Raw genomic sequence first — 14844 nt, forward strand, 5'->3', positions numbered from 1 at the left:
ATTGTGGAAATGTTTATGCTAACAAATTGGAAGACTTGAAAAATTCCTTGGGAAAAAGGCAGCTTCCTAAAACTGAGGCCAGAAATGTAGAAAAGGTGACGAGCCTTCTATCTGTCTTTTTAAAAAAATTATTTTAGTTATTTTATTATTGTTTCTTGAGTCGTACGCAACAAGTGCTCTTTTGTTATTATTTTTAAATTTTATTTTTACTTTGGGCTGCGTTGGGTCTTTGTTGCTGCGCGCGGGCTTTCTCTAGGTGCAGCGAGCGGGGGCTACTCTTCGTTGCGGTGCGCAGGCCTCTCATTACGGTGGCTTCTCTTGTTGCGGAGCACGGGCTCCAGGCATGTGGGCTTCAGAGGTTGTGTCACGTGGGCTCAGTAGTTGTGGCTCGTGGGCTCTAGAGCGCTGGGTCAGTGGTTGTGGCGCGTGGGGTTAGTTGCTCCGCGGCTTGTGGGATCTTCCCGGACCAGGGATCGAACCTGTGTCCCCTGCACTGGCAGGTGGATTCTTAACCACTGCGCCACCAGGGAAGTCCCTAGCCTTCTATCTTGTAAATAAATGTAATTTATAAAAAAACTTTCCTAAAGTCAAACAAACCAAACAGGGCAGGGAGGTGCTCCAGGCTGCTGCTGTGAGGGGCACTAGGGTGGGCTGTGTGGCACAAACATGAGTCTCTCCTCTTTGCACCCACAGGCCGGTTCCCACACTTCAACAGCCTGTGCACACCTGTTTGATCGCTTCCCCCCACCCTCAGGTCCTCGAAGATGGCGATGGCTCTGGCGGTACTGCGGGACTGGTGCAGGTCGATGGGCGTGAACGCTCAGCGATCTCTGCTCATCCTGGGAATCCCAGATGACTGCAAAGACCAGGAATTCCAGGAGGCTGTGCAGGCTGCCCTGCGTTCCCTGGGCAGGTACCGAGTGCTGGGCAAGGTCTACAGAAAGGAGCTGGGGTCGAGTGTTGCCCTGGTCGAGTTTGCTGAGTGTTTAAATCGAAGCTCGCTCCCCCGCCAAATACCAGGCAAGGGAGGGCCCTGGACTGTGGTCTGCCTGCCCCAGGCCCCTGATGCTGATTCACAGGATAGACCCAATTGCCCTGCGCAGCCCCAGGGACAAGCAGTGGTTGGCAGGGCGGGTGAGGCAGGAACTGCAGGGGAGGCGGGAGTCGCAGGTATGGAGGGAGACACAGGTGAGGAGGAAGCCTTAGGTGAGAAGGGAGGTGCAGGTGAGGAGGGAGCTGAAGGTGAGGCAGGAGCTTCAGGTGAGGAGGGAGCTGAAGGTGAGGAGGGAGCTGAAGGGGAGGAGGGAGCTGAAGGGGAGGAGGGAGCTGCAGGAGAGGAGGGAGCTGAAGGTGAGGAGGGAGCTGCAGGTGAGGAGGGAGCTGAAGGTGAGGCAGGAGCTGCAGGTGAGGCAGGAGCTGAGGGTCAAGCAGGAGCTGAGTCAGATGAGGAAGGAGCTGCAGGTGAGGAGGGAGCTGAAGGTGAGGAGGGAGCTGAAGGTGAGGAGGGAGCTGCAGGTCCGGAAGGAGCTGAGGGTCAAGCAGGAGCTGAGGGTCAAAAAGGAGCTGAGTCAGATGAGGAAGGAGCTGCAGGTGAGGAGGGATCTGCAGGTGAGGAGGGAGCTGAAGGTGAGGAGGGAGCTGAAGGTCCGGAAGGAGCTGCAGGTGCGGAAGGAGCTGAGGGTGAAGCAGGAGCTGAGTCAGATGAGGAAGGAGCTGCAGGTTACAGAAATGTTGCAGGCGTGGCAGGACTTCTGAGTATGGCAGGACCCACGGGCGGGGCAATGGCTGCGCCTGAGGAAGCAGTTGTGACAGCGGCAGGCGCCATGGGTGAGGCAGGGCCCGGGACCCAGCAGTGGAGGCAGGCCTCGCAGCCCGTGCTGGACAGCATGGGCTACCAGGAGCTGGGAACCTTCTCTGGGATGGAAGAGCCGGGCCACGGGGAAGAGTCCCCTGAGAGCTGGCTGGAGCAGGCCAGCCACACGCTGCACCTGTGGCGCCACGTGTCTGAGAGGGAGAGGAGGAGGAGGCTGGTGGAGAGCTTGCGCGGCCCCGCGCTGGACCTCCTGCGCGGCCTCCTGGCGGAAGATCCCGAGCTGGCTGCCCAGGACTGCCTGGCCGCGCTGGTGCAGGTGTTTGGGAACAAGGACCCCCGGGGGAGTGCTCGGCTGAAGTTCGTGACCTGTGCCCAGCGGCCCCAGGAGACTCTCTCTGCGTACGTGATGCGCCTGGAAGGCCTGCTGCAGTCGGCCCTGGAGAAGGGGGCCATCCACCCGGCCATGGCGGACCAGGCGCGCGCCCGGCAGGTGCTGACGCGGGCCCGGCTGAACGACACGCTCCGGGACACGCTGAGGAGGAGGCGGCTGATGAGGAGGCCTCCCGGCTTTGCGGGGATGCTGCGGCTCATCCAGAAGACCGAGGCCTGGGACGCCGACCCGGCTAGCAGGGAGCACTTCCCAGGGCAGGAAGAGGCCCGTGTGGACGTTGCAGTCCTGGCAGCAGCCGCCCAGGCCGCCCCGGCCCATGAGGCCATCACCGCAGGCACCACTGCACATGGCACCAAGGCCTCCCCGGCCGGTGAAGATACCACCGCCCAGGCCGCCCGTTCCAAGGAAGGGAGCGCCGAGGACCACCCGGCACGTGAGGAGGCCAGTGCGGCAGTTGCCGGCACTGCCAAGGCTGGCGAGGCGGCCCCTGAAGACCATGGTGCCGCCAGGGCAGCCCCTGGCCCTGGGGAGACCAGCAAGGCGTCCACGGCCACTCAGGAAGATGGAAGTGCTGCCGCCCCTGCGGGCCTAGGTCAGGCAAGACCCTCAGATGCCCCCGGAGTCCCCATGCCTGGCCGGATGGGCAGTGCTTCCCCGGTGGCCCCAGGAGGTCCTGGCTGGGAGCCAGAGGGCCTCGCCCAGGCAGAAGGCCAGGAGGCCGAGGAGACCCCCGAGGAGGGGCTCAAGCCCATCCCAGAAGAGCCGGGAAATGAGGACGGGGCTGCAGAGATGAGCCCCCCGGGGTCCACCTCGGGCCAGTAGGCTCAGCAGGCCGTGGGGCTGCCAGGCTTGGAGGCAGGGGGAGGCCAGGCCTGGCAGCCTACTGGCCCCATATTAGGGGCCACTCCAGGTGCCTGGGCCTCCCTCCTGAGAGGGTCCCCTATTCATCATCCCCTGGGGCAGGTTGTTCCCTGTACTGGCAAGCCCAAATGTGTCCCTGTAGGCCCCAGAGGGACCCAGGTGTCAAGGAACCCCCCAGCCCCCGCTCCCCTCCCACAAACACACACACCCTAGCCATCGTCCCCCCACAGAGCCCTGAGGTGCGCCACGTGTCAGCCAAGGCTCTGGTTTCTGTGGGCCAGTGTCGTGAGCTCAACGTGTGCTTTCTGGGCATAGATTCAGGCCCAGCGCTGCCTGTTGTTGTGGAAATGTGCCTGTGTTCTCCTCTGAGCAGTTCCCCCAACCCCTGCGCGGCGTGGAGACCCCGAGCCCAGTCCCAGGAGCCGGCGGGAAGGACGGGATGGACGAGGTTACAGCCAGCGCCCACCCCAGGACCTGGGAGCCCACCTGCGACCTTCAGAAGGAAGACCTTGACCGGGGCTGCAGGAGGTCTGCGGGAGGCTCCCCAGGGCTTGTGTTCTGCTGGGCCACCCCGTTGTTCCTCGGGACTCCACGTCCCCGGCTTGGTGGCGTGCGCCCTGCTGTGGGACTGTCCTGTGCCCGCCATAGGGCAGGGGCAGGGCCAGGCCCCGGGCATGTGGGCCAGAAATGGAGGGTCTGCCCTGGGGGGAGCGGGCATGGCCGGCGCCCATCTTCCTGGCGAGAGGCCACCCGCGGGGCCCTCAGGAAGGGAGACTGTGGGGAGATGGAGGGCCGCCGGGTGGGGTGTAGCGGAGGCACCTTTTTGAGGACCCTGGGTGGGGCCGGGACCCGTGAGCTCCGGTGGCCGTTAGAAGTTCCTCTGTGTGTTGTTATGCCCTGTGTTCAATGGTTTCAGTCAATGTTTCTGTTTAATAAATTTCCCTGAACGTTTCATCTGAGTCTGGCCTCTGCTGTGGGCAATGGAGGGAAAGGGCTGCTGCGGGTGAGGGCGGGGGTCCAGAGTCCGATTCCTGCTCAGCACCCATGGGACACCTCTCCGGGGAGAGGGTAAGGTAGGCACTTTGCAGACCCAGACATCGTGAGGGTTTTTCTTCCAGTTCATAGGTGAATTGTAAAGTTTCAGCGAATACTGATAATTGCCTAAAAAGGCAGTAGAGAAGTTAAAATGTAAATGAAAACCTTGATTATCTCAGCAGGAAAAAGGGAACATAGGAGCAACAATAGATGGACAGACACTGCTATGGACTGAATATTTGTAAACCTCTCCCCCTCATTCACCTGTTAAATTCTAACCCCCAAAGGGATGGCATTTGGAGGTGGGGCCCTGGGAAGTGATTAGCCCATGAGGGGGGAGCCCTCATGAATGAGATTACCTCCCTTATAAAAGAGGCCCCAGACGGCTGCCTCATCCTCTTGTGCCATGTGAGAAGATGGCTAGTTGATACAGCTAGACAAGAAACCAGTCCATGTGAAGAAGAGCTTTATTACTATTATTTATTACTCAGCCGTACAAAGGAACGAAATTGGGTCATTTGTAGAGATGTGGATGGATCTAGAGACTGTCATACAGAGTGAAGGAAGTCAGAAAGAGAGAAACAAATATCGTGTATTAATGCACATATGTGGAACCTAGATAAATGGTACAGATGAACCGGTTTGCAGGGCAGAAATAGAGACACAGATGTAGAGCACAAACATATGGGCACCAAGGTGAGAAAATGGCGGGGGCGGGCGGGGGGTGTGATGATTTGGGAGATTGGGATTGAATATGTACACTAATATGCGTAAATGGATAACTCATAATAACCTGCTGTATAAAAAATAAAATAAAATTCAAAATTTCAAAAAGAAAATCACCTCCAAAAGAAATCTGAATTCTCACTGGCTACCTTATTTGACCATGGGTTGAACCTTCGTACTCCTTAACTGCTCTTGAGGGATTTGTCAAGTGGCGTCAATGTGGGTAGGATTTCTCTGTGAAAACAAGACGATTGATTCCCATCACCACTTCCCCACAAACACACAGATGCTAAAGGGATTGCAGAGTTCTTCCGTGAAAGTGCTGGGAATGTGGGCTCATCTCAGCGAATCCCTCCCTGCCTGGTGAAGCTGCTGTAAGGATTATTTAATGCAGAGGAGGGTGTACGGCACCTCTGAGGGCGGCTGGGACCCCAGGAAGTGTCCGGATAGAAATGGAGGGCTTCCCTGGTGGCGCAGTGGTTGAGAGTCCGCCTGCCGATGCAGGGGACGCGGGTTCGTGCCCCGGTCCGGGAAGATCCCACATGCCGCGGAGCGGCTGGGCCCGTGAGCCATGGCTGCTGAGCCTGCGCGTCTGGAGCCTGTGCTCCACAACGGGAGAGGCCACGACAGTGAGAGGCCCGCGTACTGCAAAAAAAAAGAAAAAAGAAATGGGGGGGTCCTTTGAGAGACTGAGTTCACCTTTTTTCCTGTTGGTGGGCCCTAGTCTGACCTTAGATGAAAATAATATCAACCCACCACACAGGGGCAGGGGGGCGGGGGGAAGCACTCTGCAGAAGGCAGTCATTGTTAGAACAAATAACCCACACAGGACCTTGTGCCCCAACTTAGCCATGAGCCCAGGTGAAGGAACCAGGGCTGGCAAGGCGATTCCAGTCATGCATCATACACCTCTCTGGCACATGGGGACCAGCGGACACCTGCCTGGCTGACGATAGGCATCTGCTGGCCCCCCCGCCACCGCAGGCCGGTGTGAGCCCAGTCAGAGCCCCATTGGCCGGGAGAGGGCCAGGCAGGCGTGCACGGTGGGCAGGGAATGAGAGGAACACAGACACCCCCCACCCACCCCAGAGCTCAGGCGGCCAAGGGGTCTGCCTCACCTGCACTTCTCCTCCCAGAGGGACTCCAGCGATGCCTGCAGGTTGGTCGCATACCGCTCCTTGAGGCTCTGATAGGACACCTGCAAGCTGAGGTGGAAGGTCTTGACTTTGATCCGCTCTTCCTTCACCTTCTGCCACAGCAGGGCTCACAGCTGGGCCCCATGCTTGGTCTCCGAGGACCTCCCCTGCTGCAAGGCTGCGGAGTGACTCTCTGGAGAGAGGTGTCTAATTACGTCAAACAGGTCGGTGGATGGGCAGCGTTCCGCACCTGGCTTGGGGGACTCTGAAACAGAGCCTTCTCGCTGGGCTGCTCACGGTTGTACGCCAGGCTGCTTTCTGCCCTCAGCACTAAGCCCTTGGGCCTGCAGCCCTCCTCCAGCTCCTGCAGCTGCTGGTGACACCGGTGGAGCCTTCGCTCAATCTGGGCAACGGTGGCAGAGGCACGCTGGTTCACCTTCTCTAAGGCCTGCCAGACGTGGGGGGCCTGCTGCCGGCCAGCTGTGGACACCAGCTTGAGGAAGCCCACAGTGTTCCTGTCCAGGCTGGCCTTTTCCACTCTCAGCTGCTCTGAGAGGTACAGGATGCGGTGCTTGACGCTGTCCTGTAAGTTCCGGGCCAGCTCCCCATCTGAGAGGCTGGAGGGGCCACTGGGGCCAGCCTTACTGGATGACAGGGATCTGCAGGACAGAACATTGGAGGGGAAGTTTGCAGTTGGGCTCTTAGTGTATTCCGCCTGCATTGGGAAACGAGAATCACAAAACAGGTACTTCTGTGAGATGCAAATGGTGGGAGAATTAGACACAAATTGCTCCACTCTATAACAGTACTTATGCATATGCGCAAGTACTTCATTTGCAAGATTTGTGCATCTGAGGTGGGCCCGACACAGACTGGACATTCTCCCCTCCTCTTCAGCACCTGGCTCCTTGCTCTATGGGTGTACCTCACTATGACCTCCAGGTGGCTATCAACCCCCTCCACACCTGCCCTGTCTGTTCCTGGACTTCTCTTCCAAGAATTACCAACAGTGGGTCTCGTTTTATAGAGAACTGTTCTTGTAGAGCATGGAATAAACTCATTTCCATTAATCCATACAGCTTGCTGTATTGCTACTGCCAGATGGATAGAAGAGATAGGCAGGGAGATTTGCATCCTAACAGGTTCATTCCTTCAACTAATCATTCATTCAACACATATTTCCTGAGCGCCTACCATGTGGTACAGAAGCCAGACATATTCCTTGGTCTCACAGAGCTGACAGCCTAGGGTGGACAGTTCTGCTGTAACACAAACAAATGAGTCTGTTGCATGGTGAAGCATAATAGTAAGAGCCTTGGAGATAGAGCCCAGTTCAAATCCCGACTCTACCACTCTTGAGACCTTGAGTAAGTTAATAAACCGCTCAGAGGGTCGGTTTTCTCATCTCTAAAATAAAGATGGACATAGCAGCCTAACTGGAACACAGGAGACCATGGTACAGTGGACAAGGATGAGGTAGGAGAGGTAGGTGAGGCCAAGACAGGTGGAGCCTCTGTTCTGTTTCTACTTTTTAACTAAAAGCACCTTCATGACTGTTTTTTTTAATTAATTAATTTACTTGTTTATTTATTTTTGGCTGCGTTGGGTCTTTGTTGCTGTGCGCGGGCTTTCTCTAGTTGCGGCGAACGGGGGCTACTCTTCATTGCGGTGTGCGGGCTTCTCATTGTCATGGCTTCTCTCGTGGAGCACGGGCTCTTGGTGCGCGGGCTTCAGTAGTTGTGGCACGTGGGCTCAGTAGTTGTGGCTCACGGGCTCTATAGTGCAGGCTCAGTAGTTGTGGTACACAGGCCTAGGTGCTCCGCGGCACATGGGATCTTCCCGGACCAGGGCTCGCACCCGTGTCCCTTGCATTGGCAGGCGGATTCTTAACCACTGCGCCACCAGGGAAGCCCTTCATTACTGTTTTCAATCTGAAAATGCTCTCCCAGTGGGAAGCAAGGAGTGATTATAGTGTAATAGATATTTTGGTTCTGTGTATTTTATTCTATGCAAATTATTCCTTGATATTTAAAAAAACATGTGATACCACTATGCACCTAGCAGATTGGCAAAACTTAAACTATAATAAATCTCAGAAAGGACATGGAGCAACAGGAACCCTCAATCACTCCTGGTGGGAGAGTAATTGGTACAAATATTTTGGGAAAGCATTTGGTAATATCATAAAGTTGAAGACATCCATACTGAATGGCCCAGCAGTTGCATTCCTAGATATATCCTTGAAAGGCAGGTACAATAATACTCCCAATAACCAGCTGCTAGAAACAACCCACCTGGCCTATCATCATAGAATGTGTAAGTGAACTGTAATATATTCAACAGTTTACTGCTATACAACAATAAAAATAAACTACAGCCTTGAAAACATGAATGAACAAGCATAATGTTGAACAAAAGAAGCCAAACACAGAAGAATCCATACTATATATGGTTCTGCTGATATAAAGTTCAAAAGCAGGCAAAATGAAATGATGTTGTTTAGGGATGCATACACAGGAAGGAAGTAAAGCTGTAAAGAAAAGCATGGGGACTTCCCTGGTGGCACAGTGGTTAAGAATCTGCCTGCCCGTGCTCTGCAACAAGAGAAGCCACCACAATGAGAAGCCTGTGCACTGCAACGAAAAGCAGCCCCCGCTTGCCGCAACTAGAGAAAGCCCACAAGCAGCGATGAAGACCCAATGCAGCCAAAAATTAATTAATTAATTAATTTTTAAAAAGAAAGAAAAGCATGGGCTTCAGTAGCATAAACATCGATAGTGGTTCCCACTAGAGTGGGAGAAGGGGATGGTGATTGGAGAGACGGGAGGAGGCTAGTGTACTTGATCCGAATAGCAATTAAATGTGTGTTTACATTAACATTACTTCCTAAACTAAATGTTGATGTTTTCTGCACCTTTATATGCATATGCCAGATTTCACAATTTTTTTAACATCTTTATTGGAGTATAATTGCTTTACAATGGTGTGTTAGTTTCTGCTTTATAACAAAGTGAATCAGTTATACATATACATATGTTCCCATATCTCTTCCCTCTTGCGTCTCCCTCCCTACCACCCTCCCTATCCCACCCCTCTAGGTGGTCACAAAGCACCGAGCTGATCTCCCTGTGTTATGCGGCTGCTTCCCACTAGCTATCTATTTTACATTTGGTAGCGTATATATGTCCATGCCACTCTCTCACTTCGTCCCAGCTTACCCTTCCCCCTCCCCATATCCTCAAATCCATTCTCTAGTAGATCTGTGTCTTTATTCCCACCTTGCCCCTAGGTTCTTCATGACCTTTTTTTTTCTTATATTCCATATATATGTCTTAGAATACGGTATTTGTTTTTCTCTTTCTGACTTACTTCACTCTGTATGACAGACTCTAGGTCCATCCACCTCACTACAAATAACTCAATTTCCTTTCTTTTTATGGCTGAGTAATATTCCATTGTATATATGTGCCACATCTTCTTTATCCATTCATCTGTTGATGGACACTTAGGTTGCTTCCATGTCCCGGGTATGGTAAATAGAGCTGCAATGAACATTTTGGTACATGACTCTTTCTGAATTATGGTTTTCTCAGGGTATATGCCCAGTAGTGGGATTGCTGGGTCATATGGTAGTTCTATTTTTAGTTTTTTAGGGAACCTCCATACTGTTCTCCATAGTGGCTGTATCAATTTACATTCCCACCAACAGTGCAAGAGGGTTCCCTTTTCTCAACACCCTCTCCAGCATTTATTGTTTGTAGATTTTTTAATGATGGCCATTCTGACCGGTGTGAGATGATATCTCATAGTTTTGATTTGCATTTCTCTAAAGATTAATGATGATGAGCATTCTTTCATGTGTTTGTTGGCAATCTGTGTATCTTCTTTGGAGAAATGTCTATTTAGGTCTTCTACCCATTTTTGGATTGGGTTGTTTGTTTTTTGGATATTGAGCTGCATGAGCTGCTTGTAAATTTTTGGGATTAGTCCTTTGTCAGTTGCTTCATTTGCAAATATTTTCTCCCATTCTGAGGGTTGTCTTCTCATCTTGTTTATGGTTTCCTTTGCTGTGCAAAAGCTTTGAAGTTTCATTAGGTCCCATTTGTTTATTTTTGTTTTTATTTCCATTTCTCTAGGAGGTGGGTCAAAAAGGATCTTGCTGTGATTTATGTCATAGAGTGTTCTGCCTATGTTTTCCTCTAAGAGTTTGATAGTGTCTGGCCTTACATTTAGGTCTTTAATCCATTTTGAGTTTATTTTTGTGTATGGTGTTAGGGAGCATTCTAATTTCATACTATTACATGTACCTGTCCAGTTTTCCCAGCACCACTTATCGAAGAGGCTGTCTTTTCTCCACTGTATATTCTTGCCTCCTTTATCAAAGATAAGGTGACCATATGTACATGGGTTTATCTCTGGGCTTTCTATCCTGCTCCACTGACCTATATTCCTGTTTTTGTGCCAGTACCATACTCTCTTGATTACTGTAGCTTTGTAATATAGTCTGACGTCAGGGAGCCTGATTCCTCCAGCTCCATTTTTCGTTCTCAAGATTGCTTTGGCTATTCGGGGTCTTTTGTGTTTCCAAACAAATTGTGAAATTTTTTGTTCTAGTTCTGTGAAAAATGCCAGTGGTAGTTTGATAGGGATTGCATTGAATCTGTAGATTGCTTTGGGTAGTAGAGTCATTTTCACAATGTTGATTCTTCCAATCCAAGAACATGGTATATCTCTCCATCTCTTTGTATCATCTTTAATTTCTTTCATCAGTGTCTTATAATTTTCTGCATACAGGTCTTTTGTCTCCTTAGGCAGGTTTATTCCTAGATATTTTATTCTTTTTGTTGCAGTGGTAAATGGGAGTGTTTTCTTAATTTCACTTTCAGATTTTTCATCATTAGTGTATAGGAATGCCAGAGATTTCTGTGCATTAATTTTGTATCCTGCTGCTTTACCAAATTCATTGATTAGCTCTAGTAGTTTTCTGGTAGCATCTTTAGGATTCTCTATGTATAGTATCATGTCATCTGCAAACAGTGACAGCTTTACTTCTTCTTTTCCAATTTGGATTCCTTTTATTTCTTTTTCTTCTCTGATTGCTGTGGCTAAAATTTCCAAAACTATGTTGAATAAGAGTGGTGAGAGTGGGCAACCTTGTCTTGTTCCTTATCTTAGTGGAAATGGTTTCAGTTTTTCACCATTGAGGATGATGTTGGCTGTGGGTTTGTCATATACGGCCTTTATTATGTTGAGGAAAGTTCCCTCTATGCCTACTTTCTGCAGGTTTTTTATCATAAATGGGTGTTGAATTTTGTTGAAAGCTTTCTCTGCATGGATTTCACAAATTTTTAAAGTTTTTAAATGTTCAAGAGATGGTTTTAATCACAGATAAGAAATGGCTGGAGAATTAGTAAATTGTAAAACAGAACTAAAGAAAGCATCCAGAATGCAGCACAGAGGCACAAAGAAATATAAAATTTGAATAAAATTGAAAAATAGGAGACACAGAAGATAGAATGAGAAAATCTAACAAAAAATCTAACTGCCATGCCTCAGGAAGACAGACTAAGGTAACAGCAAGGTTTTAAGAGATAGTCACTAAGAATTTTCCAGGACTGATGACAGACATAAATCCACAAATTCAAGAAGCCCAAGGGACTCCCCTGGTGGTGCAGTGGTTAAGAATCCTCCTGCCAATGCAGGGAACGTGGGTTCAATCCCTGGTCCGGGAAGATCCCACATGCTGCGGAGCAAATAAGCCTGTGTGCCACAACTACTGAGACTGTGCGCTAGAGCCCGTGAGCCACAACTACTGAGGCCTGCATGCCTAGAGCCCGTGCTCCACAACAAGGGAAACCACCGCAATGAGAAGCCCGCATACTGCAACAAAGAGTAGTCCCTGCTTGCCGCAACTAGAGAAAGCCCATGCACAGTAACGAAGTCCCAACACAGCCAAAAATAAATTAATTAATTAATTTTTTAAAAAAAGAAGCTCAAGAGATCCCAAACAGGATAAAACGGAAATAGATCCACACTTAGACACAGATCTTAGAAGCAGCCAGATTGTAAAAGTTGATTACCTTTAAAACCATGACTTTTAGACTGAAAGCTGCCTTCTCTAAGGCATCAGTGAAATCCTGAAGAGTTGAATAATATCTTCAATATGCCGAGAGAATAACTGTCAGAGAGAAAAAAAAAGGTCACATTCAAAGAATCAGAAGACAGAATGTCTTCAGCCTTTTCAGTGAAGCACTAAGAATTAGAAAACAATGAAGTAATGCCTTCCAAATTTGGGGGAAAAACGATTTTCTCACCTAGAATTCTATAACCAAACTGTCAGTTTTTAGGTTAAAGTCGTTTTCTAACATAAAAGAACTCAAATAGTTTACTTCCTCTGCATTCTTTTTCTGGAAGCTACTAGAGAAGACGTGCCACCAAAACCAGACAGGAACCTACGACAGAGGTAGAGATGGGATTTATGAAACTGGGGCCCCAAGCTAAAAGAAAGGCAAGTGCAATCTCCAGGATGATGGAAGGGGACCCAGGCTGGCAGCTGGGCAGTGGGCCTGGAGGGCAAGTCAAAAGGCTCCAGGAGAGAGTGCTCCAAGTGAATGAAATATGCAGGACATCTTTCAGCAGCTGGAGAGGAGATATAGCCAGTTTGGGGAAGTGCTGACCTATAATAAGTAGTAGAGAACAAGCAACACGGGGTAGGGAGAGACAAGAGTTAACTCTAAGGAAAACAAAACATCAGGAGAGAAAGGAAAAGTCATCAGAGTTGCTGTAGACTTGATAACGTGAATATCAAAGAATAATCTAATGCAGATGATTGTATACTGTACTGGAAGGATGGGGGTGGTGAAAGAGCTACATCATCATCTTTAACTGTGAGAAGTCAATCAATAATTCCCAAAATCTAAAAAATAAAGAAACAGCACTATAACCAATTTATTTACAGAACTAGAGGTAAATGCCAAAAGAAACAGCTAAAAGGGTTGAATGTAGTTGATTCTGGGGAATGGATGGACCACTGTGGGTGGAAGCAAGAGATTGCTATTTTTTAAAAATATATATTTATTTGGCTGTGCCAGGTTTTAGTTACAGCATGCAGGATCTTTAGTTGCAGCATGCAGGATCTTTAGTTGCAGCATGTGATCTCTTAGTTGCGGCATGTGGGATCTAGTTCCCTGACCAAGGATCGAACCCGGGCCCCCTGCATTGGGAGTGAGGAGCCCTGGCCACTGGACCACCAGGGAAGTCCTGTAGAGATCGCTATTTTTTGTAATAAACCTTGTAGAACCATTTAACTCTTTGAAACAGGGGTTGGCAAACTACAGACTGGTTTTGTACAGGTGTGAGCTAAGAATGGTTTCTACGTGTTTAAATGGTTGAAAAAAATCAGAAGGAGGATATTTTGTGGCATGTGAAAATTATATGAGATTCAAATTTCAGTGTCCACAAAGTGTGACTGGCACACAGCCACACTGATTAATTTACATATAGTGTATGGCTACCTTTGTGCCACAACAAAGGTCTAGTTGAGCAGCTACAACAGAGAACATGTGGCATCAAATATTTACTATACGGCCCTTTACGGAAACAGTGCGCTGACCCCTGCTTTAAACAATGTTCATACGTAGCACTGATAAATGAAAGAACTAAGTATTTTTAAAGAAAGTAGTTAATAGGGAAAGTTAAAATTTGCTAATGACTTGTTCTATTGAGGAATTTTATAGATATCATATAAAACTCAAAACTGACAGAAGAATATGTTGGTGAAAAAAAATTCAAGGCAACCAGTAGAAAAAAGCCAGGTAAATAACATCCAAATAATCAAGGGCAGAAAAAAAGGAACTTGATTAATCCAAAAAAGGGAAGGAAAGGAGGAACAAAAAGAAATGAGATATCAGGTTAAGTAGAAAATACAAAATAGGATGGCAATAAGATGTGATTATCAATGGCTGTATACCATGTCCTTGAGAAGACTCAATACTGTAAATATGTCAGCCCTCTACATATTAACTTATAAATTCAATGAAATAACAGTTAAAAACCCAATGGGAATGTCTTATGAATGTTAGATTAGCTAATTCCAAAATGCAAAAGAATAGCTAAGAAATTTTGGGAACGAAAAATAAATATGGTCTTGGGATACTTGGCTATCTGAATAAAACTAAATTAGAGTGCTACTTTACATCGCATACAATAATAAAGTCGAGACAGAATAGAGAACTAAATATAAATATGAAACTCTAAAGGTATCAGAAGGACACAATAGGAAATGTTTTTATAATCTCTCTGTGGAGAACACCTTTTTGAACAAGTCTCAAACCAAAATGCCATAAAGGAAAAGATTTACATATTGTACTACAGTTTAAAAAAATCTTTAAACCTTCTTATGGTGAAGGAAGCATAAAGTTAAGAAGCAACATTTCGGTTTCGGTTCAAACACTTGCTTCTTCTTAAAAATAAAGTATCTCCATGAACATTTTTAAAGAGCAACAGATTAAGAAAAAAAGATTTGCAATTATCTCTAAGAGATAAAAGGCTAATCAACATATAAAGAACTCCTACAAATTAGGAAGCTAAAAACAAATCATCAAACATAAAAACAGCAAAGGGTAGTAATAGACAATTCAGAAAGGATGAACTATGAATACCAGTAAACATATGAAAAATGTGCAACTGCAAGGAAATCAGGCAGACATAAATCAAATGATTAAAAAAGATGTTCTCGGGCTTCCCTGATGGTGCAGTGGTTGAGAGTCCGCCTGCCGATGCAGGGGACGCGGGTTCGTGCCCCGGTCCAGGAGGATCCCACATGCTGCGGAGCGGCTGGGCCCGTGAGCCGGCTGGCCGTCCAGAAAGTTCTAGAAAGAGAA

At 48.6% G+C, this 14844-nt stretch overlaps 2 protein-coding genes across 2 annotated transcripts in view; one reads left to right on the plus strand and one right to left on the minus strand.

Annotated features, from left to right (window-relative positions):
- TEX28 (testis expressed 28) overlaps positions 1-6779 on the minus strand; it is a gene marked incomplete at both ends in the record, with an annotated part of 59934 nt that extends 53155 nt beyond the window's left edge. The window contains 3 exon segments of the mRNA XM_082865174.1: positions 5945-6090; positions 6094-6230; positions 6233-6779. Of these exon segments, the coding sequence (XP_082721300.1) occupies positions 5945-6090; positions 6094-6230; positions 6233-6779 (830 nt within the window).
- LOC309978064 (paraneoplastic antigen Ma6E-like) lies at positions 765-3026 on the plus strand (the record flags this gene model as incomplete). Its single annotated transcript, XM_082864417.1, has 1 exon — positions 765-3026. The coding sequence occupies one exon, from the start codon at positions 765-767 to the stop codon at positions 3024-3026; it is 2262 nt and encodes a 753-aa protein (XP_082720543.1).
- Positions 6780-14844: the final 8065 nt, after the last annotated feature.

The sequence above is a fragment of the Leucopleurus acutus genome, assembly GCF_964270905.1.
Source record: "Leucopleurus acutus genome assembly, chromosome: X".
NCBI classification, from domain to species: Eukaryota; Metazoa; Chordata; class Mammalia; order Artiodactyla; family Delphinidae; genus Leucopleurus; species Leucopleurus acutus.